This window comes from Neoarius graeffei, chromosome 4 (genome assembly GCF_027579695.1).
Source record: "Neoarius graeffei isolate fNeoGra1 chromosome 4, fNeoGra1.pri, whole genome shotgun sequence".
In the NCBI taxonomy this organism is placed as follows: domain Eukaryota; kingdom Metazoa; phylum Chordata; class Actinopteri; order Siluriformes; family Ariidae; genus Neoarius; species Neoarius graeffei.
In genome coordinates, this window is record NC_083572.1 from 91,088,994 (window position 1) to 91,116,327 (window position 27,334).

The following is a 27,334-nucleotide window of genomic DNA, read 5'->3' on the forward strand; positions in this document are numbered from 1 at the left end:
TTCATGTGAGGAAACCCACCAACATCCCAGAGTTGAAGCTGTTCTGTACGGAGGAATGGGCTAAAATTCCTCCAAGCTGGTGTGCAGGACTGATCAACAGTTACCGCAAACGTTTAGTTGCAGTTATTGCTGCACAAGGGGGTCACACCAGATACTGAAAGCAAAGGTTCACATACTTTTGCCACTCACAGATATGTAATATTGGATCATTTTCCTCAATAAATAAATGACCAAATATAATATTTTTGTCTCATTTGTTTAACTGGGTTCTCTTTATCTACTTTTAGGACTTGTGTGAAAATCTGATGATGTTTTAGGTCATATTTATGCAGAAATATAGAAAATTCTAAAGGGTTCACAAACTTTCAAGCACCACTGTACACTACAAAATATCCATCCATTCATTATCTGTAGCCGCTTATCCTGTCCAACAGGGTCGCGGGCAAGCTGGAGCCTATCCCAGCTGACTATGGGTGAGAGGCGGGGTACACCCTGGACAAGTCGCCAGGTCATCACAGGGCTGACACACAGAGACGAACAACCATTCACTCACATTCACACCTACGGTCAATTTAGAGCCACCAATTAACCAAACCTGCATGCCTTTGGACTGTGGGGGAAACCGGAGCACCCGGAGGAAACTCCCCGTGTCCGTGTGGGAACATGCAAACTCCACACAGAAGGGCCCTCGCCAGCTGCTGGGCTCGAACCCAGGACCTTCTTGCTGTGAGGCGACAGTGTGAACTACAGTGACACTACACCACCGTGCCGCCCCACTACAAAATATCTTTTATATAAATATATCGATGTTGGTGCTTATGTAAATGAGGAAGTAATTCTAATGTTTGTAAACAAATGGACTGATAATGTTTAACCTGTATCAGAAAATCTTTTTGTTCCACTTTCTAAGTATTTTTGTAGATTACATTTTGTTAATCATTCGTTGTTGTTTGTATTAATTTCTAGTTTTGTTGTTTACCAAGAAATGTCAACAGGCAATTGACATTGTAACCACATGAAAATCCAGGTCAAAGGTCGATTTTTTTTTAAATAGAGATTTTAAATTTACATCTAAAAATATAAAATGTCTACTGATATTGTAATATGTGGTAGATATTTACAACAACCTGCAAAAAAAAAAAATTCTGAATGGAATTGAAAAATCTGAATATTTCAAGCATGTAATTTTTTATATGCTAGGAATTTAATTCTGGTCTAATTCTATTTATTGCAATCGGATTCCAAATACTCTATAAACATTCCATTCTGTTATGAATCAGAAAAAAAATATAAATCACAGCATTTTTATTTTTTTAAAGTACTTCATCTACTTCAACAATGTTACATAAAGATCGATCCATAACAGTTGTAAATGTCCCTTAATTCCACAGGATGTCAATAATGGTGGACACCAGTGAAAGCGATCACTATTATCGACACCTCACGTGACTTCTCAAATACGCGTTTAGATACAAAATGGCGACTGTCAAATGAAAGAGTAAGAAACAAAGTAGGTTTCGACAAGGAGATCATGAAATATCAGTGAATTTGATCAGTAAAAACATGTCCATGATCTTTCCACCATGCTTATCTGCAATGATAATGTCCGGGTTTTCCTCAAATTGCTGATTGTGCTAAAAAAATTCCATCTCAGGCAACAAGCTGTGTCATCAGACGACAAGGTCAAATGGTGAGGGTCTTCTGATTGATTAATTAACCAGTAATAACTATTGTCACTGAAACTCACCTTTGTAAAATTGTTTTTTTATTGGTAAATCTGAAAAGGTGTCGATAATTATGGACTGTCGATAATTGTAGCCACTACTATATGTAAGTATTTAGATTGTGATATGACTCATAAAAAAACATTTCAGGTGAAATATTTTTCTTTGCAGTCCCAACAACAAGACTAAATCAGGACTCAGGGCTCAATTTCAGAGTGACATTACATGACATGACCTTTATAATCTGATATCATACTGGAATAAAGTGATATTTCAACATGTTCAAAAAAAATCTACCTGGATAAAAACTTGCACAGGTTACAGGGTACAAGGCAGAAATACACTGTGCCATTGTGTACACCTTTCTGTTTTAGCCAGCATTAACTTTTCAGCAGTTTGTGCCACAGTAGCTCTCCTGTGGGATTGGACCATATGGACTAGCCTTCATGCCCCATGCGAATCAATGAGTCTTCGAAACCCATGACCCTGTCGTCGGTTCACCGGTTGTCCTTCCTCGGACCACTTTTGGTAGGTACTAACCACTACATACCAGGAACACCCCACAAGACCTGTCGTTTTGGAGCTGCTCAGACCCAGTCATCTTGCCATCACAGTTTGGCCCTTGTCAAAGTCGCTCAGATTCTTACGGTTGCCCATTTTTCCTGCTTCCAACACATCAACTTCAAGAGTTCTCTTGCTGCCTAATATATCCCACTCCTTGACAGGTGCGACTGTAATGAGATAATGTAATTCACTTCACCGGTCACTGATTTTAATTTTACGGTTGATCATTGTGTGTAACATACACACACAACCTAGATAATTTTATTTTACAATTCCAAAAAAGTTGGGACAAAGTACAAATGGTAAATAAAAACGGAATGCAATAATTTACAAATCTCAAAAACTGATATTGTATTCACAATAGAACATAGACAACATATCAAATGTCGAAAGTGAGACATTTTGAAATTTCATGCCAAATATTGGCTCATTTGAAATTTCATGACAGCAACACATCTCAAAAAAGTTGGGACAGGGGCAATAAGAGGCTGGAAAAGTTAAAGGTACAAAAAAGGAACAGCTGGAGGACCAAATTGCAACTCATTAGGTCAATTGGCAATAGGTAATTAACATGACTGGGCATAAAAAGAGCATCTTGGAGTGGCAGTGGCTCTCAGAAGTAAAGATGGGAAGAGGATCACCAATCCCCCTAATTCTGCGCCGACAAATAGTGGAGCAATGTCAGAAAGGAGTTCGACAGTGTAAAATTGCAAAGAGTTTGAACATATCATCTACAGTGCATAATATCATCAAAAGATTCAGATAATCTGGAAGAATCTCTGTGCATAAGGGTCAAGGCCGGAAAACCATACTGGGTGCCCGTGATCTTCGGGCCCTTAGACGGCACTGCATCACATACAGGCATGCTTCTGTATTGGAAATCACAAAATGGGCTCAGGAATATTTCCAGAGAACATTATCTGTGAACACAATTCACCGTGCCATCCGCCGTTGCCAGCTAAAACTCTATAGTTCAAAGAAGAAGCTGTATCTAAACATGATCCAGAAGCGCAGACGTCTTCTCTGGGCCAAGGCTCATTTAAAATGGACTGTGGCAAAGTGGAAAACTGTTCTGTGGTCAGACGAATCAAAATTTGAAGTTCTTTATGGAAATCAGGGACGCCGTGTCATTCGGACTAAAGAGGAGAAGGACGACCCAAGTTGTTATCAGCGCTCAGTTCAGAAGCCTGCATCTCTGATGTTATGGGGTTGCATTAGTGCATGTGGCATGGGCAGCTTACACATCTGGAAAGACACCATCAATGCTGAAAGGTATATCCAGGTTCTAGAGCAACATATGCTCCCATCCAGACGACGTCTCTTTCAGGGAAGACCTTGCATTTTCCAACATGACAATGCCAAACCACATACTGCATCAATTACAGCATCATGGCTGCATAGAAGAAGGGTCCGGGTACTGAACTGGCCAGCCTGCAGTCCAGATCTTTCACCCATAGAAAACATTTGGCGCATCATAAAACGGAAGATACGACAAAAAAGACGACAGTTGAGCAACTAGAATCCTACATTAGACAAGAATGGGTTAACATTCCTATCCCTAAACTTGAGCAACTTGTCTCCTCAGTCCCCAGACATTTACAGACTGTTGTAAAGAGAAAAGGGGATGTCTCACAGTGGGAAACATGGCCTTGTCCCAACTTTTCTGAGATGTGTTGTTGTCATGAAATTTAAAATCACCTAATTTTTCTCTTTAAATGATACATTTTCTCAGTTTAAACATTTGATATGTCATCTATGTTCTATTCTGAATAAAATATGGAATTTTGAAACTTCCACATCATTGCATTCCGTTTTTATTTACAATTTGTACTTTGTCCCAACTTTTTTGGAATCAGGGTTGTAGTTATTTTTCAAAAATGCTAGAATGCTAATTATCTAGGCACTTTTTTTTGTTCCCTCCCCATCTTAATTTTGTAGTTTATGTAACCTACAGTATTTCTATTATTTTATTGTTGTTCTATTAGCCACTGGGTTTTTTAGGCCTTTATTTCTTATACAGTTTTATTTTACACAGTTTATTTGCAGCTTGTATTGTTTTAACATGCTGTATTGTTATCGAGCGATTTCTGGCACAAAAAATTCCTTCAGGATTAATAAAAGTTTTATCTTATTTTAAAAAGACATCCACTTGTTTTAATTGAACCCGCCTTCAGTTTCAAAATATATGTATTGTATCTTGTCCAGGGTGTACCCCGCCTTTCACCCGTAGTCAGCTGGGATAGGCTCTAGCTTGCCTGCGACCCTGTAGATCAGGATAAAGCGGCTAGAGATAATGAGATGAGATCTTCTCCAGAATATAAATGAAGACAGGTTGCATGTCTCATCTCATTATCTCTTGCCGCTTTATCCTGTTCTACAGGGTCGCAGGCAAGCTGGAGCCTATCCCAGCTGACTACGGGCGAAAGGCGGGGTACACCCTGGACAAGTCGCCAGGTCATCACAGGGCTGACACATAGACACAGACAACCATTCACACTCACATTCACACCTACGGTCAATTTAGAGTCACCAGTTAACCTAACCTGCATGTCTTTGGACTGTGGGGGAAACCGGAGCACCCGGAGGAAACCCACACGGACACGGGGAGAACATGCAAACTCCGCACAGAAAGGGCCTCGCCGGCCACGGGGCTCGAACCCAGACCTTCTTGCTGTGAGGCGACAGCGCTAACCACTACACCACCGTGCCACCACAAGTTGCATGCATTACTCTTATTTTTGTATTTTCTCTTTCATTTTAGCTGTATGCACCTCTGGGGGGGAACGAAGTTCCTGGGTTGGCCTGATGACTTACAAGCATTTACATTGAAAATTCAGTGAGCAGAATGACTGTTGTATCTTGATTGTGGTTTAAAACTGCAGTTTCTAAAAAGCTTCTCGGCTTGTAGTTATGATATAATAATAATTAAAACAAGAGTGCTCTGACAGCACAATATCCCACGCTGGGAACGATATCTATGCTACAAGTCCTTAATACACCCTCATGAAATTGTCAAAAGTACAAGTTGGGTAATAAAGGGCTATAACTCTGGTGAAATGTGACCGAATTGATTGAAATTGCTGTATGTCGGTAATGCGCATATTACAAACTGTTTTGCAAAGTTTTGGAAAATTCCTGCAAAAATTGTGAGAGGAGGTGATTTCAGAAGACAAGCAACCTTTCATGAAATTGTCAAAGTACAAGTTTGGTAATCAAGGGCCATAACTCTGGAAAAAATTAGACCGAATTGAACGAAATTGCAGTATGCCCATTACTGACATATAACAAAGAATCCTGTCAAGTTTCGTGAAATTCCTCCAAAAATTGTGAGAGGAGTTGATTTCAGAAGGTGAGCACCCTTCCCAGGACAGACGGACATCGCCACGACATAATCCCCCTTCGGGCCTTTCAGCCAGCCAGCCGGGGGGGAATTTTAAAATGGCTCTGGCTGGCTCTTTCATTCCAGACTTCTGTTGACAGACTCTGAGCCCCACACCCAGACAGAACAAAGGCAACTTAATTATTCAAGCAAAAACAGTGATGTCATAGATTCATTTCGCTGGAATGGTTTGGGTCCAGCTGTAGTTTTAAGACGGGAGATAGGGTCAATTGTGGGGTCGATGAGGGTTTTTAATTTGCTCATTGGAAATACAATTCACCTTTGCAGGCAGGAGCTAGGATTATAAATTACAAATGATATCTTAAAAAATATGATTTAATTGCATTATTTAAAGCGCTGTACTGCTACTTTAATGTCATATGAATTAACTGATAAACAACATGAATAATGGTTTGTTTAAAGCTGATTCATAATTACAAGAGTCATAACTGCAAAATCTAAAACAATGGACCACTGGAACAGAAAAAAAAAAAAACTATTTGAGGAGGATAAAAGTTTTTAAAAAAAATAATCAGATGAAAGGTCAAATATCAAAAACATTTGTGGATTTAATTAGCGAATGAGAAAATTCACATGAATTTTTACATTACTGACAGAAGCAATCATAAAAGTGAATTTTATTTTTAAAAAACAAACAAAAAAAACCAAATAACTTCTTCCATGACATTCATTTCCTCTTTGACTTGTGACTCTTCTTCGAGCGACTGCACAGAAAACAGAAAACCATAAACAGAAAACCATAAGACAATGAGACAAACTGTGCCACATACATGTATCTTACTGTAAATGAATACTCAGATCATGTGTAACAGTGTTGTTACCTCTCCGGTGATTTTGAGTGACTGCGGTGCCTGTGGCTTCTGTGATGACCTGCAAAAGCAAAATGTAGATGAATTCCCAAGCAAGGACGATAAGGACAAAACTCAAATTATCCCTGTGATGAACTGCAATAAATTCAGACTTTTTTTTTCCCCTTAAATGAAATTTACTCATTATTTACATGCAACTAAGTATACAGTGCTTTCTAGAATAAATAGCACTTATAACAAGAGTGCTCTCAGAGCACAATATCCCCCGCTGGCAACTACGCCATAACTCCGGTAAAATGTGACTGAATTGAACGAAATTGCAATATGCGTATTACCGACGTATAACAAAGAAAGAATCCTGTCAAGTTTCGTGAAATTCCTCCAAAAATTGTAAGAGGAGTTGATTTCAGAAGGTGAGTACCCTTCCCGGGACGGATAAACGGATATCGGCACAACATAATCCCCCTTTGGGCCTTTCGGCCAGCGGGGGATAAAAATTGTGAGGGAAGTTGATTTCAGAAAGCAAGCACACCTTGATGAAATTGTCAAAAGTACAAGTTTGTTAAGAATCAAGGGCATAACTCTGGTAAAAATTTGCCCAAATTAAACGAAATTTCAATCTGCGTATTACTGTCATATAACAAAGCCTTTTGCCAAGTTTGGTGAAATTCCTCCACAAATTGTAAGAGCAGTTGATTTCAGAAGAACGTACACCCTCATGAAATTCTCAAAGTACAAGTTATTTAATCAAGGGTCAAAACTCTGGGAAAATTTTCATAAACGAAATTAAATCACAATATGCGTATTACTGTCATATAACAAGGCCTTTTGCCACGCTTCGAGAAATTCATCCAAAAATTGCGAGAGGAGTTGATGTCAGAAGGCAAACACACCTTCATGAAATTGTCAAAGTACAAGGTTGTTGATCAAGGGCCACGACTCTGGGGAAAATGCAACCGAATTGAACTATATGCGTAGTACCGACATATAACAATGCGTTTTACCAAGTTTCGTGAAATTCCTCCAACAACTGTGAGAGGAGTTGATTTCAGAAGGTGAACACCCTTCCCCGGAGAGAGGGAGGGACAGACAGACGGATGGAAATCGCCAAAACATAATCCCTCTTCGGGCCTTTCGGCCAGCGGGGGATAAAAATGAGGAAAGATGGTGGTGTAAAATAACCAGAACGTCAAGGACGTAGTCGCTCATCTGGCCTGCCATCAAAACCACCATGACAACCAAAACATCAAACAGACCTGAAATGTGACGATGTGAGAGAGGACCAACCTCCACGACAAATTGTTTACAACAGGAAAATCAACAAAGGACTACATTTTGTTCTCTGAGGGAAGATCTATCCAAAACATCCATCAGAACTGAATTCGCATGATAAACGAGAGAGGAGGTACAATTCTAGTCAGAAGAAAATGTGTCAAGTTGACCTAATTACTAATTTGTTAGCAAAAAATTGACAATACAATGACCAAGTTTTGTACAGAAGGATGAGTTCTTTCAAATAAAACAAAATCAAAACTGGAATCCATTGAAAACTGAGGGAGGAAACAATTTAACTGAAAATAAACAAGCAAACAACCAAGTTTTGCTCCTCATGGGAAGATCAACCAAAACAACGATCAGAACTGAAACCGGATGAGAAACAAGAGAGGAAATACAATTGTGAGAGAGGCCTGGAAAATTCATTAATTTGGCCTAATCACGAACTCGTTAGCAAAAAAAAAAAAACCTGACAAAACAACAACCAAGTTTTGAGTGGAGTGATGAGTTCTTTGAAACAAAACAATCGGAACGGAAATACGTGCAGAACTGATGGAGGAGATACGATTTAACTGAATTGTGGGTGACGGACGGACGACAGACGCTACGCCATGGCAACAGCTCATCGACCTTCAGGACAGATGAGCTAAACATTAGGCACAAGAATTTTAATTTTGCCTTTAAACAGTGGAAGAACCTCCAAACAGATCGAGCAGACTGTCGTGAGACGTAGCCTACCTGGAGATTTGGAGCGGTGCCTCCTGTCTCTGGATCTGCTGCGGTGTCTGCGTGGACTCTTACTGCGGTGGCGATCGCGCTCACGCTCTCGCTCGCGTCTGGGAGAGGGACTACAGGAGAAGGCAAACAGTTCTATGTTAACCAGGTCAAGATGCCCAAGTCTCACTCTTGGTTTAGTGGATAATCTTGCATGAATATTGTAGATTTGTGCCTAATCATAAAGACCAAACCGTGTTCATTCCAGGACTCGTTCACAATACATGCTCTCTGAACATCCTTTAAACACCGTTAGTACTGTTTCTCTTTACCGTCCTTAGACATGTATACAGTCATGATTTATAATCCCACTATCCAATATCACCTCATAGAAAACGGTGATATTGGATAGTGGGATTATTATTTTTCCCCGTCATTATTTCCCCCTTTTACAACAATACTAAAGTCATCCAAATGATTCAATATCACAAAGGGAATATTAATGCACTTATCAAAATCAGCCTTTGTTAATTCATATTCCTACCAGTGTAGTAGTCGAGTCACTTAACCTCGAGTCCGAGTCCAGTCTCAAGTCCCCAGTGGTCAAGTCCAAGTCTCATCTCATCTTATTATCCTCTAGCCGCTTTATCTTGTTCTACAGGGTCGCAGGCAAGCTGGAGCCTATCCCAGCTGACTACGGGCGAAAGGCGGGGTACACCCTGGACAAGTCGCCAGGTCATCACAGGGCTGACACATAGACACAGACAACCATTCACACTCACATTCACACCTACGGTCAATTTAGAGTCACCAGTTAACCTAACCTGCATGTCTTTGGACTGTGGGGGAAACCGGAGCACCCGGAGGAAACCCACGCGGACACGGGGAGAACATGCAAACTCCGCACAGAAAGGCCCTCGCCGGCCACGGGGCTCGAACCCGGACCTTCTTGCTGTGAGGCGACGGCGCTAACCACTACACCACCGTGCCGCCCCCAAGTCTAAGTCATTAAAGAAAATTTCAAGTCAAGTCTGAGTCTACTATTGATCCGAGTCGAGTCCAAGACTCCAACAGCACCACCATTTGACGGTGGCCGTTTCAGCACCATTAACACGAGTTTGTTCCTGAACATGACGTATGAACAGGTGAATGTGCTTCTTTTTATCAGGGAGTGTGAAGTATTCTGTCAGAGATGGTTGGGAGACGGATGGAAGTGCAGGAGGTGTGTTTATTAATACAAGTGAAGACGGTAAACAATCCAGAACGGCAGGCAAAATCGTAAAACGGTGAATGAGACAATAGGTCGAGCGAGGCACAAACAGGCTATCGTAGACTCGGCAGAATCAAAGACGAGAAACAGGAAATCAAACAAGGAACTACGGCTCGGTAATGTGTCAGCAACACAACTCAATACAATTTTTGTAATCGCCATACTGATGGCACCTCAATCCTGTGCAGGTGCGAGTCGTTTATGCTGCGTGCGTGCTGTCCGGAGCGCGCCCGAGAGTCTATCTGGTGCACGAGTCAAGGCGCGCAGGTGTGACACACTTGCATGTAATTAGTATAAAAATTTACATAGATATAAATATCTTATTAGAAATTATTATGGCATGTTACAAGAAATAAAGAAAAAAATCCGAGTCCTCGTCTCCAATTTACAAGTCCGAATGCAGTTAATGCACGAGTCCGAGTCATCGGTGCTTAAGTCAAAGTCGAGTCACGAGTCCTGGACTAGAATACTACAAGCCTGATTCCTACGACTTGTCAACAATAACTTGCGATTACCAATTATTCACCGAAGGCGAAGTGAACATCTGTGAATAATAACCGAGACGAAGTCGAGGTCATTATTCACGGGGTCTGAGGCGGATAATTATTTTAGTATAAATACACAGGTGATTATTTAAAAAATAAAAATAATTGATTTCAATCTTCAAAAGCGGCATGCAAATGTAATAACGGCATGGCGCAGACTTGTCACTTATCTACGCCGAGTCACATAAAATACTTTGCTTTGAAATCAATAAATCAAATCACAATTCCATTTTACCTTTGAATAGTTTTAAACCAACCTTCATAGCATCTTGAGTGCTTTTAGGAACAGCATTTTCTTTCATAATCTGTAATTCTTCCTCACTTATGAAGGCAAAGTGCTCGGCCACCATTTTGCCGAGTCGCTTGAGGTGATTATTGAGAAATAGTCCGAATTTCTTGACTCATCAGCACGTGCGATTTTCTATAATCGCCTGCGTATTTATACTAATGACCTCGAATCCATCTCTCAGGATCTGATTTGACCATATATTACTCAGGTCACATTATGTAAAATGTTTGTAGCAATTTTAAATGCATCACGTTACGAAAGACAGCTAGAATATGATTTCTGTTTTGCACTTCCATAAACAAAGCAAATATTCTTTGTCTTAAAAAAAAAAAGTTTTAGCACCATTAATGAGCGTTCTTAGCATACTTTAAAACTAAAAACACCTTCCTTAAACTCCAAAATCAACAAAACCCCTGTCTATCAAAATCCTAGGCAATCAAGTGTGTTCAAACTTTAGACTGGTACTCCATGACTCGCCCACATCCCACTGGTGTTTATGAAGAATGTGGAAGCAGACTGATAACGTTTCTGCCGGTGTGTACCTTCGTCTCTTCGGTGATCTGCTTCGTCTGTAAACATAAAATGAAAAGGATAATTAGAAATCAAACTAAGGCTGCTCGATTATGGGAAAAATAATAATCACGATTATTTCAGTCAATACTGAAATCACGATTATTCAAACAATAATAATAATAATAATAATAAGTTCAACTTATATAGCGCCTTTCAAGAAACCCAAGGACGCTTTACAATTATAGACAAAGAAAAAAATAACAATAAAACAAATAAATAAATGAATAAATAATAAAAAAAGTAAAAAGTCCACCAAGTTGGGGTCAAGATGTAATTCCAGTGGTGTAGCAGCCACAGTCCCACCAAAAGGCGCATGAAAACGAGTCCCACATCTCCAGCACCGCCGCCGTCAGCCACATCGCTCGAACACCACGCCGTGGATCCACAAAGCGAGCACAGAAGCTCCGCCACGCAGAGCGCTGGTATGTCCCAAAACGCCTGCACAGCTGCCGCGACGCCACCGAGCAACATCGCTCGGAACATCACGCCAAGCATTAAAGCGCAGAGCGCTGGACAACCACGAATGTTAAATGAGCAGCGAGCTCGCTGCAGTCCATAGCTGGGAGCGCAGGCATCGCCCACGGTGAACCAAGGCCTAGAGGGAACCAACGCCCAAAACTGGGTCCGGAGCTACACCATAACCGGCGGACAAAACACTCAAACAAAACACCAAACTACACAAACACACAGAAAAATAAATAAATAAAATGAAAATTGAAAAAGAAATAAAAAAATTTAAAAAAAAGCTCTGGTGAGAAGCGGCAGCCAGAATGCGCACGACGTACTCTCAACCGGAAACAGAAACGAAAAAAAAAAAGGCAAACGATTTTTTGAAACAATGCATTTATTCAGCATTTCTCTTGAAAACAAAACAAAAAAAACTCTTTGTTATTGATCATTTACGTTCACCTTTCTTTCAAACTGAAAATATAGTTTAGAAAAACTTAAGTTTGCGATGTATAAAACAAAATAAAAATATTCTTTTGACATAAGACAGAGAAAAACAAATGCACATTCTATCCAGTTGTCCACAATCTCTATATTGAAAAAAATAAAATAAATGTACTTATTTATATAAAGAATATCCAAAAATAAACTTTGGTACACTTTAGTGCAATACTACAAAATTCCAAATCAAACATTTTTGTAAACACCCACTATTGCATGGGTGCAAAGCAACTGAAATTAACTTTAACTTGAATAAGTTTAGGTGAATATGGCAAATGCTGTTAAGATTTCTTAAAAGGTTTTTTGCAAGAAATACCAGCCTGTTAACATGATCAGGTTTCAGAGATGCACGCAAGCAAGTAACAATGTTTCCACTAGTGCTAAAAACTCTCGCTGACGAGGAGCTTGTGGCAGGGACACACAAGTATTTCCTGGTGAGATTTGAAAGATGTGGGTAGACAGCTTTTGCATCTCTCCACCATGTCAGAGGGTCCTTCTCAGGATCTATTGATTCTGTCTGGAAGTAAGACTGGATCTCATAACGTTTGTCAAACTCGTTTATCATTTTCTTAAAACCCCCACCCTCTACTGCATTGATAGGCTGCATGTCTTTGGCTAAATAATATCCGATGGATGCTGCGAGTGCGTTGTGCCTCTCCGAACTCGTGGCATACGGAGTGGCATTGTAGAGAGTGGCTGAAATGGATGGCTGCATTGTCTTGCTGGTTGTGGCGGCATCGGCTTTATCTTTGTTTTTTATTATGTAGTGAAAACTCATTATGTCTGATTATTATAACTATTCTTTAAGTTCGTTTCTTAAGACGCGTATTTTTACAAACGAGGTAACATACTAAAAAATACGTGTCTTAAGAAACGAACTTAAAGAATAGAATAATTTGTTTTTTATTGTTTTGTCGTGAATAACTTTATGGCTCAGTTTCAGGTGGTTGAAGAGGTTTGTAGTGTTGCCAAAAGGCGCAGATACTACCTTATTGCAAATCTTACACACGATGCGCTTCTGTTCCACGTCGGATTCTTCGAATCCAAAGTGATCCCGTATTACAGACGTTTTTCGTCCCTTTTTGTCGACCAACCGATTCTGCCCTCCTTCTGTCATCTTGCGAGCCTACCTTGCGCCAAACAATTCACAATCTCTCCTCCTTTCAGCTGCGTGAGTGGAGAGCCATAGAGACACACACACTGCTTCCGCCGCGCGAGTGTTGTCGGCAAGTCTGCGCATGGGCCCGCGGGAAGGAAATGTATTGCGTGTGCGCGTCCCCGACAAACGGCAAAATAATCGTTTCAACTCGATTATATGAATTTTGAGATCGTTTGACACAAAAATCGAAATCGTGATCAAAATTCGATTAATTGCACAGCCCTAAATCAAACAGGCTGTTTCGACACATGACGCACTCCATGAACACACAAAGGTTTCGTCAGTGCAGGAAAGAAACATCTAGCAGTATTTTTAAAAAAATAAATAAAAGATAGACAAGCAATTCCGACTGAGGTTTTATCCAAGAACGCCCATAAAACTTGAACACAACTACTCAAAGTCACTCACTATCTAGTTGATTTCATCTTACATGTCAGATACTGACCTTCTGGGTGAGCGGCTTCGTCTGTAGCGAGGAGATGGAGATCTGCGTGGTCGATCCAGATCTCTGTAACTCCGTCTGTGTGGCTCTGGTGCCTGCACTCGCTCCGGCTAAACACAATCAAGAGAGAAAGAAGTTACAAACTGTTTGGAAGCTATTTATACACCTTGTGTTTGCCAAGAGGTGTAACACCGATCGTTTTTCATGAATGAAGCATCCAATCAGACATGTGTGCCATTTCCAATCCACTGTTTTGATGAATGCACTGTAATGTGTTTAAAAAACAGAAACAAAAGAACACCACATTCCTTTTTTGGCTCAGCCTTTGGCTGAAGCCTATTGAGGCGCCGGTCTGGATGTGTACGTTTAACCGAGTTCGAGCATGTTTAACCCCTTCAATGCCCTTGGACGAGTCATGTACGTCATGAAAACTTTTACCGCTGCGCCTTATAACGTACGTTACTCATCATAAACACCTTTTATGTACCTTACATGGCACATTACTTTTACTGTAGCACATTACTGCGAGTTGGCCTAGTGGTTAGCGTGTCCGCCTCTCGATTGGGAGATCGCGAGTTCTATTCATGGTCGGGTCATGCCAAAGACCATCATGAAAATGGTACCCAGTTACTTGGATCCTTGGTGTACATTAAAGGGATAGTTCGGGATTTTTGACATGAATCTGTATGGCATCCCCATCGATAGTGTCGTGCAAACACACTGACTTACCCCTGACAGCATCCTGTGAGTCCAGTTCTTGTCCAGTTTTGGTCCAGACGAAAGTAGTCCGGCAAGTTTGTTGGGGTCACGAAAGTAAAACGTTTTTCGTCTCAAAACAGTATGTGTTCAAAAGAGTGATATATTTGCATCACAAAACCGTTGTCAAATAAAAAGTCAGACCTCGAAATCGCTTGGCGCCATTTTCTCTCCCTTCTTATCACTGCGCGCTGCCGGCTTCATCCAGCTGCGGCTCCAGCTTCAAGGATAAGCTGGAGCCGCATAAGTAGGAGTCCCGGCGGGTGGTTTGTATTCGATTCGTTTATATCCCGACCTTGTTAGCTGTCACATTTATGTTCATGGACCCGGTAAGCTGGTAAATAATATTTATTATTTTTTTTTTCTTTACCAAATTCTAACAGAAAACGAGAGCGCCGGAAAGGGAAAGCTGAGCCGAGCCGCCTCACGGCTGTAATGCAAATTGCTTTCCTCCTCAGTATACAAGTGCGCTTCCATGTCAGGGAAAAAGAAACTACCACTGCTGCCTATGTAGTGCCCTATTTATACAAATAGGAGTCATTCAGGATTCAGCCATGTTTTTGCTCCGTGTCATGGCTGAATCCTGAATGACTCCTATTTGTATAAATAGGGCACTACATAGGCAGCAGTGGTATTTTTCCCTGACATGGAAGCGCACTTGTATACTGAGGAGGAAAGCAATTTGCATTACAGCCGTGAGGCGGCTCAGCTCAGCTTTCCCTTTCGGGCGCTCTCGTTTTCTGTTAGAATTTGGTAAAGAAAAAAAAATATATATATTATTTACCAGCTTACCGGGTCCATGAACATAAATGAGACAGCTAACAAGGTCGGGATATAAACGAATCGAATACAAACCACCCGCCGGGACTCCTACTTATGCGGCTCCAGCTTATCCTTGAAGCTGGAGCCGCAGCTGGATGAAGCCGGCAGCGCGCAGTGATAAGAAGGGAGAGAAAATAGTGCCAAGCGATTTCGAGGTCTGACTTTTTATTTGACAACGGTTTTGTGATGCAAATATATCACTCTTTTGAACACATACTGTTTTGAGACGAAAAACGTTTTACTTTCGTGACCCCAACAAACTTGCCGGACTACTTTCGTCTGGACCAAAACTGGACAAGAACTGGACTCACAGGATGCTGTCAGGGGTAAGTCAGTGTGTTTGCACGACACTATTGATGGGGATGCCATACAGATTCATGTCAAAAATCCCGAACTATCCCTTTAAGTCCTAGTAATTCCTGTTTATGGACAGGTTCTCATTGACAAGACCCGTTGTCTTGTTTTTTTTTTAAGTTGTTTTTGATTACTAAAAGTTATTTTTACTCTACAACAGTGTTTTTTGTGATTTTTCTATACAAATATTAAAAATATAAAAGTTCTGAACAAGTTAAAGAAAGATTATCAAAATATCCCAGTTTTGACCCATTTTTGTCCTATATGCCCGGCACATTACAAGTAATTATGGGTGGCAGTCAAGGGGTTAAGAACGTAATTGGTGCTCCAGACTCAGGTAGCGTTTCCACAGTTGTTCCCCGATATCTCAAACTATCTGGTGTTGCAGACATCCTTCTACACCACAAAACAGATGGAAGAAGCTTGCAACTTTTTGTATGTGGCTGGGTAAAGGACCTCGGTATCAAGTCGCTGCAGAATGAATCCTGTATTGTTTTTGCCCGTGTAAGTATGTGGGTTTTTTTTAAGCTTTTCGTTCACATCTTTACAATGAAGCGGTGCAAGTTGAAGTCTAAACAAACAGTTCGCTTGATTCGCACTTGTGTTGGCTCTTATCTCTCAGGTAAATCAATCAATCATTTACAAAGATCATCAGAAACCCCTTTAAAGACCTGGATCTAAGTTAAACAAGACGGAGAAGTGATCACGGCGCATTGTAACTGTACGGCTGGGTAAAAATTCTGTCGCAACCTTGATGCATATGGACTTTGTGAGGAGTAAACAAAGAAACAGCTGGGGACTTTAGCGCTTCATAACTAAGAAAAAGTACCGTAAAATAATGACACATAGCAAGAAAAGTACTTGAAAAACACTAAGGACATAGTTGAGAGGGATATGGGTCTGTCTCAGAAACTGGTCTCTCATTTGGGACATTATGGTCAAAAAATAAATTTTCTAATTTCACTATTTTTTTTTGCATTTACTGAACACTCAATGTTTCTTTTGTCATGTTTAATAAGAATAAAGATAGCATCTTGCTTTATCTGGCCTCCACTGTGGAACATTTTTTTTTATTACAATTCAAATGCTTTTGTAAAATTGATTTCCATATAAAATAACTCCATCATGAAGAATTAAAACCCCTCCTTCACAGATGAGTGAAAATATTGAATAAATTTCCTCTTTTTGATTGCTTGGGTTAAAAATGCCAAGTTATGATGACTGAATTGATTATTCACTTAAATATGAATAATATGATACATTTTGGGTATTTGATAGGCGAAATAGGACACAATGGAGAAATCAAGAACACACCGGAAAGATGAGAATAACGGCGGTGGTAAAAGAACAGCGACTGTAGCGGCTGAAGGTCGCGCGGGTCTCTGTTGCGGAGCGCGAGCAACGGGACATCACTACCGCACCGGACGGAGCGCGAGGCGGGGGCGGGGCAAAATGACTGGCCGTAGATTCTATCAAAAGTTTGATCTACATTGACCATGGTTGCAAAATATTGGCCAAAAATACGCAAACACTACGAAATATGAAAGCAAGATGAGAAAGAAACATTCTATTGCCTTATACTGCAAGACTAAAACAAAATAAAACTGTCAAAACTCACCTTTTCAGCGATAACGTCCGAACAGATCACTCGCGTAACAGAAAGACCGCAAATGGAAGCACGATCAACTTCTAACTGTTGGAGTGGAAAATTCCATTCTACACATGCAAATTGTTAATGTGTCCCCTTCCCCACACACAAATAACACGCTACGGTAAAAAATAGACCACAGCTCATTTTATAGCTCAGAAATTCATACAAGACCAGCTACCATCGTAACATATTCTGTAAGAAACATATTCTAGACCGAACTTTCAGCTTTCGTTTAAAAAAAGAAAATCGCAGATTTATAACTAAATTTTTATATGGCGTAGTGATTTTAAGTTACTACTTTTGGTGAGGTAGTGACCTTGACCCTGAGGCTTTCCGTTTAGATCAAAACACACGATCGTATTGGTTTTGCGGAAAACGGAGTTACAACGGTGATCAAATATTTTGCATGATGTTTTATTACGGTTATGATTATTCTGTGAGCGCACCAATCCTTAGGCGTATAAAGTTACAACTTAAAATACAGTTAGTGATAACTGTAGACTTTTCAGTGGACTACAACCTTTTTAAGGGAATGCGATGTAGTCAACCATTTATCATGTCCCAGATCAAGCCGCCATTTTTCCACAAATTTGCAGAATTTTTGCCAAATTCTGAACAGAGTATTCACATCAAAGATTTAGTTTTATCTGTATTATTTTTTTCATCATTTTATTTCAAATTAAAAACCAACATCACCATTCAAAACCGTATAGTTTATTGACAGTATATTTAGTGGGGTACCCCCACAGTACCCAGTTTTTGAGACAGACCCATATACAAACCTTTCACCAAGTGAAACTCGAGCATGCTTCGACTCGGCTCCCTTCGGTTTCAGTGAGAGGTTCAAAAGCCACCTTTCTTGACGTCTTTTTGTGAAATCCTGTGTTTGTTCACCCTTTTTTATTAGTTCACGGGGAACCCTGAAGAAACTTTTATCAGTTTCATGGTTTGATCGATTCGAACAACCTAAAACAACGCAAGCGTAAAGCATTTTCATGCGAGCAATGCACCTTCTCCGTACAAACGCTTTGTCGACTGAGCTTTGGTAGACCACCAACTAAAGTTCTGAATAACTAATGAAGCGGATGTGACATCACATCAAACCCAAGAACGACATCAGTGATTGTGTTTTAATTTTTACAGAACATCCAATCATCTGTCCAAAGAACAGAACAAAACAAGACATCCTGTAAGAAGGAAAGTAAGAAAATGTATTATCCCTCACCTTCTCCTCCTCCTCCTCTTCTTCTTCACTGGACTCCACCTCATCCAGGTCTTCTTCCAGGGCACTGATACGTGGATCGAGCAGCTCGGCCTCCTCCAGAACCTGCCTCTTCTACAAACATCACATCCAACAGCACAGACTCGTACCTGAGCACAGATGCTTATCCAGCAAATCATTCTGAACTCGAGTAGAAATTTGAACCACCAACCTGAAGCCTTGGGAGAATGACGTCACACACACGCTCGGCATGAAGCAGCTCGTCTATGAACTCGTCCACGTGCATCAGTTCAAATTCTGAGGAAAGGCATGTTCAGAGACTCCTTCTTTAGGTTTATACACTACCGTTCAAAAGTTTGGGGTCACCCAGACAATTTTGTGTTTTCCATGAAAAAGTCACACTTTTATTTACCACCATAAGTTGTAAAATGAATAGAAAATATAGTCAAGACATTTTTCTGGCCATTTTGAGCATTTAATCGACCCCACAAATGTGATGCTCCAGAAACTCAATCTGCTCAAAGGAAGGTCAGTTTTATAGCTTCTCTAAAGAGCTCAACTGTTTTCAGCTGTGCTAACATGATTGTACAAGGGTTTTCTAATCATCCATTAGCCTTCTGAGGCAATGAGCAAACACATTGTACCATTAGAACACTGGAGTGAGAGTTGCTGGAAATGGGCCTCTATACACCTATGGAGATATTGCACCAAAAACCAGACATTTGCAGCTAGAATAGTCATTTACCACATTAGCAATGTATAGAGTGGATTTCTGATTAGTTTAAAGTGATCTTCGTTGAAAAGAACAGTGCTTTTCTTTCAAAAATAAGGACATTTCAAAGTGACCCCAAACTTTTGAACGGTAGTGCATATGCTTTAAATAAACAGACTGTGTGTCTGTGATAGTTTTTTTTTTTTAATTCATAATCCACCAATAGACTTGCAGTGCTCATTTTTTTCCCCCTTCTCTCATTTCAACAACCAGAGAAAGAAACCCTACTCGCTAAACATCTCCGGTTCAACATGAAGCGACACCCTGCACAGAAAATCACCGAGGTTTATCTGGATGACACTGAAACGATCAGACGAGTGCTGAGTTTGGTGAAAAACAGGAGGTGAATCGGCCTGTAACTTTCCTTCAAGGAGAACGGAGAAAAACACCGACATGGCCAATCCGGAAGGAAATAAAATCACAAAGGGGCACTTTTCTGATATGACCCCATATACAGTGGTGCTTGAAAGTTTGTGAACCCTTTAGAATTTTCTACATTTCTGCATAAATATGACCTAAAGCATCATCAGATTTTCACACAAGTCCTAAAAGTAGATAAAGAGAACCCAGTTAAACAAATGAGACAAAAATATTATACTTGGTCATTTATTTATTGAGGAAAATGATCCAATATTGCATATCTGTGAGTGGCAAAAGTATGTGAACCTTTGCTTTCAGTATCTGGTGTGACCCCCTTGTGCAGCAATAACTGCAGTTAAATGTTTCCGGTAACTGTTGATCAGTCCTGCACACCGGCTTGGAGGAATTTTGGCCCATTCCTCCGTACAGAACATCTTCAACTCTGGGATGTTGGTGGGTTTCCTCACATGAACTGCTCGCTTCAGGTTCTTCCACAACATTTCCATTGGATTAAGGTCAGGACTTTGACTTGGCCATTCCAAAATATGAACTTTATTCTTCTTTAACCATTCTTTGGTAGAATGACTTGTGTGCTTAGGGTCGTTGTCTTGCTGCATGACCCACCTTCTCTTGAGATTCAGTTCATGGACAGATGTCCTGACATTTTCCTTTAGAATTCGCTGGTATAATTCAGAATTCATTGTTCCATCAATGATGGCAAGCCGTCCTGGCCCAGATGCAGCAAAACAGGCCCAAACCATGATACTACCACCACCATGTTTCACAGATGGGATAAGGTTCTTATGCTGGAATGCAGTGTTTTTCCTTTCTCCAAACATAACGCTTCTCATTTAAACCAAAAAGTTCTATTTTGGTCTCATCCGTTCACAAAACATTTTTCCAATAGCCTTCTGGCTTGTCCATGTGATCTTTAGCAAACTGCAGACGAGCAGCAATGTTCTTTTTGGAGAGCAGGGGCTTTCTCCTTGCAACCCTGCCATGCACACCATTGTTGTTCAGTGTTCTCCTGATGGTGGACTCATGAACATTAACATTAGCCAATGTGAGAGAGGCCTTCAGTTGCTGAGAAGTTTTCCTGGGGTCCTTTGTGACCTCGCCAACTATAACACGCCTTGCTCTTGGAGTGATCTTTGTTGGTCGACCACTCCTGGGGAGGGTAACAATGGTCTTGAATTTCCTCCATTTGTACACAATCTGTCTGACTGTGGATTGGTGGAGTCCAAACTAGAGATGGTTTTGTAACCTTTTCTAGCCTTTATACTTGTCTGCGTCTGTTCTGATGTACTTCAAGGTGCTGACTGCAAAGTCATCTGAAATGTTTTAATTTTTTAATCATGCATGGCATTTTCCTACATTTCGCAAGAACAATATCATGTGGATGAGATGTGATCATTTTGATGTCCTGAGTAGGGCTGGGTTCAAAAGATTGATCTCTTCCAGGTGGCTATAGGCACTATTTTCTCGACCGCGCAAGGACCGCTATAAAAAGCGGGTGCCGGGAAACGAAACCGAAACTTAAGAACGCGAGATGGCTGAAGCTGTACAGCTAAAATCACCGCCTGGCCTGAAAGCTGATGTATGGCATTACTTTGGATTCAAACGTTACGAGGACAGAGACGAAGAAGTCGACAGAACAAAAGCAGTGTGCAAACTGTGCCACATAGAGGTAAAATATAGTGGCAATACAACCAATCTCCGCAACCACTTATCCAGGCACCACGCCGACACAGTTTCAGCTAAACCTGCGGCGAATCAAACTGCACGGGAGAAGGCATTTGGTGTTAAATTACATGCACAAACACATATTGGGCTGTTCCTGTCAATAGGGACAGTTTTTACTTTTAAGTGACAATCCAGCAATATCTAAGTAAATCGATATCGAATCGGATTGTGACCTTATGAATCGGAATCGAATCGATCCAGTAAATCTGGATCGATTCCCAGCCCTAGTCCTGAGGGTCACTTTTCTCCCTTTTGGGACCAAATATCCTCCTTCTCGAGGTAAACAGTATGGCTCTATGGAAACAGGCGAACATGAGGAACTTTAAATATATAATTAGCATAACTACGGAACCGCATCACACCAAGATGGCGATGTGTGGAAAACACTGATTCTGCATCGACCTTGGAGAGTTTCGAGTCGCAGGGATGTAATTTTTGGTAGACCTTCGTGAATAGATCCATGAAACAAAAAGACCAATATCTTTTCTCTGTTCCTGCTTTTGTGTTTTTGTTTCTTTCTCTGTCAGATCAAAACATTCGATGTATAACTCCATACTCGCTACTGTGGAGACGAGCTCATGCACTGCTTAGCTAAAATAGCTAAGCGCTAGCTAGAACGATCTAGTTATCTGTCCAGAAAAATGACATCATCGAACCTTGCTCTATCTTACAGTTGCACTCACTAGGCAGGCTTTCCTTTTCTTTTCCCCTGGCAGGAGAGCCGAGTCCGTTATATTCGCCCATGCTGACTTGTTTTGGTTAAAAGTAGGTCAAATACGCCTCACGGTGGTCACGCCTCACGGTGTTACTCACTTGTTTTGGCAATCTCCGGGATTGTAAAATGCAGGTCACGTTTTATCTCGCCAAAACATTTACGCACAGGATACACAGTGTGTGCAGCAGTGAAACAGCTTGAAACTGCAACAGCAACAGAGCATTTTACCCAGAATTCAACTTTGCAGTCAGAACCAACGCTCTGTACATCATTACATTCGCTACCTATTTTCAACCTCGTCACACTGGTTTCCAGGCAACCAAAACATGAGACTGGAGCATACACTTGTATCCTGGTGGATTTGTGATTGGTCCCCCCAGACTGTGTGTTACTTACCTCCGTTCCTGTTCTGACTTTTAATCTTTCTATAGTCATTGTACAATGGTTCCAGATATTTATAACAGTCCACTGAGGTGCCTGTCAGGCGCATGTACGTGGCTCCAAGCAGGCGGACATATCTGGACAGAAAAAAAAAAAGAAAAAAAAGTCATAACGTTTTTTGAAAATGAATAAACTGACAGTACAGCTGGTTTCTTGGTGATCAATTCCAGCTCTTGTATTTGGCTTCACGAGCCATCAGAATTTCCCAGACACAGGGTCACTCCATTTACTACACGGAACTTCGAACTGAATAACTACGACCTTATTTATGAACATAAACAGGATTATTACAGAAAATCATACTTTTATCAGGTCTGCAGAACTGTGGAACGCTTTTTTAAATATAAAATACTACATTAAATCAGGGCTTTGAACCGGAATTTTTTTCCTATTGGTTCGTTCCGAACAGAAACGGAATTTTAACGTTTCCGGTTTTGGGTTCCACCATTAAATAGACGTTCCCGAACCGGTTAGAACAAAAAAATTTCGTTCCCGGAACGGTTAATTACGTTCCCTGTCAGCTGTTTAACAAATGGCTATAAAATTATGTCTCTGTCTCATCCAGCTTAAGCCAAATGTAGGCTAATTCTATTACAACCTTCATTAAATAAGACAAGAAATAATTCAAAACAATTATTTCAAATGTTGGTGATTTGGATTCTCAGTATGTCTTCCCATCTACACAAACAGAAAAAGTGCCAAAAATGAAAGATAATTCATTTAGTGTGTTACCAAAGGCTAGTCAGGCCCTATAGAGGGCTACCGCATGACATCACCGCGCCGCGAGATTTTGTTAGGCGCCATATTGGAAATACACATCTATGCAAGTACATACATTCATAAACTACAGCTGAAATGTAGCCAGGGCCGGTTCTGCCCTAATCTGGACCCGGGTGCAACATCGCGCAACCCCCCCCCCAAAAAAAAAACCAGTCTAAATCAGGACAACCATCACATAACTATAAACATTTTATATCAACTATTTTAACTAAATGGGCTATAATAAATCGGGCTGCCTCAGAAAAGTAACCATTCAATGACGCAACTGAAAGCCTGCAGCCACGGCGGGCTGCCTCAGAAAAGTAACCATTTGTCCTACCTTAAAACTTGTTTTGCATTTTCTGCCTCCTTTTTTGTATTTTCGACCCTCCGTTTATTTTCTTTCCTTTTCTGAAAACCCGATTTGTGTCCAGACATTTTGTTCTGCTACCAACGAACTAACTCGTCAGGTCTCGTCTCTCGAGCGCGCGATGATTCCCGTGGGAAGGGCAACAACTGATACATTTTTACAAACAGCCAATAGGGAGGTTGCATCGTTCAGGCTCTTATTTGCTCAGACACTCAGTAATGGAGACGTGATGGCAGTCCACCTTCCCGCTCTCTCCATTCAATCAGCGAACGTCACACAGGAAGTGAACCCCAGCGGGTCATAGAAACTTGCGCAGGAGAAGAATGACTATTTGTATAGGCTACAGAAACTTTGAGGAACGAAATAAAAACCGGTATTAACCGGTTACCATTATTTTTAATAAGCGTTTCTGTTCCGGAACATAAAAAATAATAAAGTTTCTGGTTTCGTTTCTGTTCCATGTGAAATAGAAAAAGTTCCCGGTTTTCGTTTTCGTTCCTTGAACCGGTTCAAAGCCCTGCATTAAATCCTTCGATTCGGTATCCATGTTTAAATCTTGCCTTCTTGACATTTATCAATTAAAACAAACAACTTAGTCTTCTACGTTCGCGTCGAATGAAAACGTAATGATATTGTGTGATTAATATTTTCCTGGCGGCACGGTGGTGTAGTGGTTAGCGCTGTCGCCTCACAGCAAGAAGGTCCTGGGTTCGAGCCCCGTGGCCGGCGAGGGCCTTTCTGTGCGGAGTTTGCATGTTCTCCCCGTGTCCGCGTGGGTTTCCTCCGGGTGCTCCGGTTTCCCCCACAGTCCAAAGACATGCAGGTTAGGTTAACTGGTGACTCTAAATTGACCGTAGGTGTGAATGTGAGTGTGAATGGTTGTCTGTGTCTATGTGTCAGCCCTGTGATGACCTGGCGACTTGTCCAGGGTGTACCCCGCCTTTCGCCCGTAGTCAGCTGGGATAGGCTCCAGCTTGCCTGCGACCCTGTAGAAGGATAAAGCGGCTAGAGATAATGTGATGTGTGAATGTGTAATATTTTCCTCATGATATAACTCATCCGCCGATATCGTTCAATTTTTAGTACCTGGTTTTGAAGAGGTAACCTTCCTTTGTCATCTTTGTCTATGTGACTTTCCCCCCCTCCTCTCTTTATCATCCAGTGCTGATATTGTATGGTTTCTGCATCTGACTTAATTTTTATATACATCTTATTCATCAACACATACATTAATTCATATCAGCACAAAGTTTTCTATTGTTTATTATCTTTGTGTATTGTAGTATAATTTGAAGGTGTAATCTTTGTAAGAAGAAGCCTTTGTTTGTCACATGTACACTCAAGAACAGTGAAATTCCTCCTCTGAAGCAGTGAACACACACACCCACACACCCAGAGCGGTGGGCAGCTATGCTACAGCACCCAGGGAGCAGTTGGGGGTTAGATGCCTTACTCAAAGGCATTTTATTTGGGGGAAACTGGAGCACCCGGAGAAAACCCGCACAGACACGGGGAGAACATGCAAACTCCACATAGAAAGGGCCCCGTCAGCCACTGGGCTTGAATCCAGAACCTTCTTGCTGTAAGGCGACAGTGCGAACCACTACACCACCGTGTGCTGCATTACTGTGTTTTAGCATGTAGAGGTTCGGTGGCAATTGGGACGCAAGTCCTGTTCCTTTCTCCTGCCACATGTCATTTGTTCGTAATTAGTTATTGTCTTATTTTTTTTTCTTCCTTTGTATTCTGTGTAAATGTGTCAAGCTCAATAAACTAAACTACTAATGCAGCAGCAAGAAAAAAAAAAAAATCACAACCTCCGTTATTTCATTCATTCATTTTACAAACTAATGATTTTGTGTACGAATAAGTTAAAACATTCAGACAAGCCACATTTAAATATATACTTTAAATTCTCTCACTATCAGCACGAGCGTAGTACAGCAATAAATAAATAAAAATAATAATAATTATAAAAGTAATAAAATGCACAACTTTCCCAGTCTATCTACCTCCACTAACCAAACCAGTGTTGTGTCTGGAATCATGTACTTCAGTAGTAAATGTGACTGTTATTAAGTACCAACACTAACCAGGTTTAAAAATAAATAAATAAATAAATAAAAAACCCTCTTCCGTAGCCTTCAACCCCACCAAGAGGTCTGTTTTGCATGCCAGCCTTTTGGATTTTCTAAATTTGTAAATACATGAGTCAGAGTCTTCGATTTGAGACGCGCCCATGACAATCATGATGCAACTTTCAAAGTTTTAAGTGAGCCAGAACTTGTGTGTGTGGGCGGGTGGCATGGTGGTTAGCACTGTGTGTCACCTCACAGCGAGAAGGTTCTGGGTTCGAACCTCACAGCAGACGGGGGCCTTTCTGTGTGGAGTTTGCATGTTCTCCCCGTGTGGATTTCCTCCAGGTGCTCTGGTTTCCCCCCCACTGTCCAAAGACACGTACTTTAGGTAAATCAAAGGGGGTGAAAATTAATTGGGCTTTTCCCTGTACTCCTTCCCTGTCACAAACTACATGACATATTTAAAAAAAAAAAAAAAAAAAGTGTTTTACATCATTCTGCATATATTGTACACTAAACATTTACCGTATTTTCCAGACTATACGTCGCTCCGGAGTTGAAGTCGCATCAGCCAAAAAATGCATTATGAAGACGAAAAAAACATATATACGTCGCACCGGACTACAAGTCGCACTTTTTTGAAGGGTTATTCTATCCATGGAATCTGTGATTGTATCTGATAAGCGGCGCGTGGTTACTGCGCGACTGCATTGTTTATTTAATAAATGAACAGCTGAGCAGTGATGACGCGCCCTTTGCCCTGTAAATAGCCTAGTCTGATTATTTTAAATATCTACTACTATCTTTAATACTATCACTATCGTTATTACTAATAGCCTATATTATTATTATGACTAATATTAGTAGCCTATTACTAATCGTTACTATCGTTATTACTCGCGGTGGGAAAAAAAAAAAAACATATACATGTCGCACCGGAGTATAAGTCGCATGGCCAGCCGAACCATGAAAAAAAAAGTGCGACGTATAGTCCGAAAAATACGGTAAATACTGCTTTTAAATCTTCCAGATGTGCGTAAGGGTGATCCCAGCTTAGGGTTGCAGAAAATTTAGGATAATTTGACCATAAAGTTTGGGAATCCTGACGTTTTTACGTGTTTGCTTTAAATGCACGTAGTCATTTCGTACACATAACAGAAGACTGAAATGTTGACACTGGTTTGGTTTTACATTCGAATACAAGCGAGTTTTTAATTGTTTCTTTTCAGGTTTGCTTGCCGACTCGTCCGTCATTAATCCGGTCCGGATTAACACACGGTAATTCTGGATTACGTTCATCTATCACGAAGCCCGATGACAAGAACACAAACTTCAGCTCAAAATCACCAAAGAAAACTGATCTCCGTACTTGAAATCTTCATTCTTGATGAATTCTACGATGATGTCTTTCTCTGGCTGAATCTGGAGCATCTTCAGGGTGAGACATAAGAAGGGTGTGGGTTTGATGTTGCCTCCGTACACGCCGCCGATGTACTTCAGCTCCATCGCTTTGTCCACAACGAGCTCGGCTTTACGTGGTGAAAGCAGCGACAGTGTAGGAGAACAGAAAAAAAAAAAA

The 27,334-nt window shown here is 40.8% G+C and overlaps 1 protein-coding gene across 1 annotated transcript in view; it reads right to left on the minus strand.

Moving 5' to 3' along the window:
- Positions 1–6,216: 6,216 nt before the first annotated feature.
- Positions 6,217–27,334, minus strand: part of prpf38a (pre-mRNA processing factor 38A) — a 35,817-nt gene continuing 14,699 nt past the window's right edge. Inside the window, exons 2-10 of the mRNA XM_060920002.1 lie at positions 27,125–27,284; positions 22,504–22,625; positions 18,729–18,814; positions 18,521–18,631; positions 13,716–13,822; positions 11,133–11,159; positions 8,511–8,620; positions 6,510–6,558; positions 6,217–6,392 (exon numbers count right to left, since the gene is read on the minus strand). Coding sequence (XP_060775985.1) covers positions 6,356–6,392; positions 6,510–6,558; positions 8,511–8,620; positions 11,133–11,159; positions 13,716–13,822; positions 18,521–18,631; positions 18,729–18,814; positions 22,504–22,625; positions 27,125–27,284 — 809 coding nt within the window. The 3' untranslated portion in view covers positions 6,217–6,355. The remainder of the gene's footprint in view (positions 6,393–6,509; positions 6,559–8,510; positions 8,621–11,132; positions 11,160–13,715; positions 13,823–18,520; positions 18,632–18,728; positions 18,815–22,503; positions 22,626–27,124; positions 27,285–27,334) is intronic.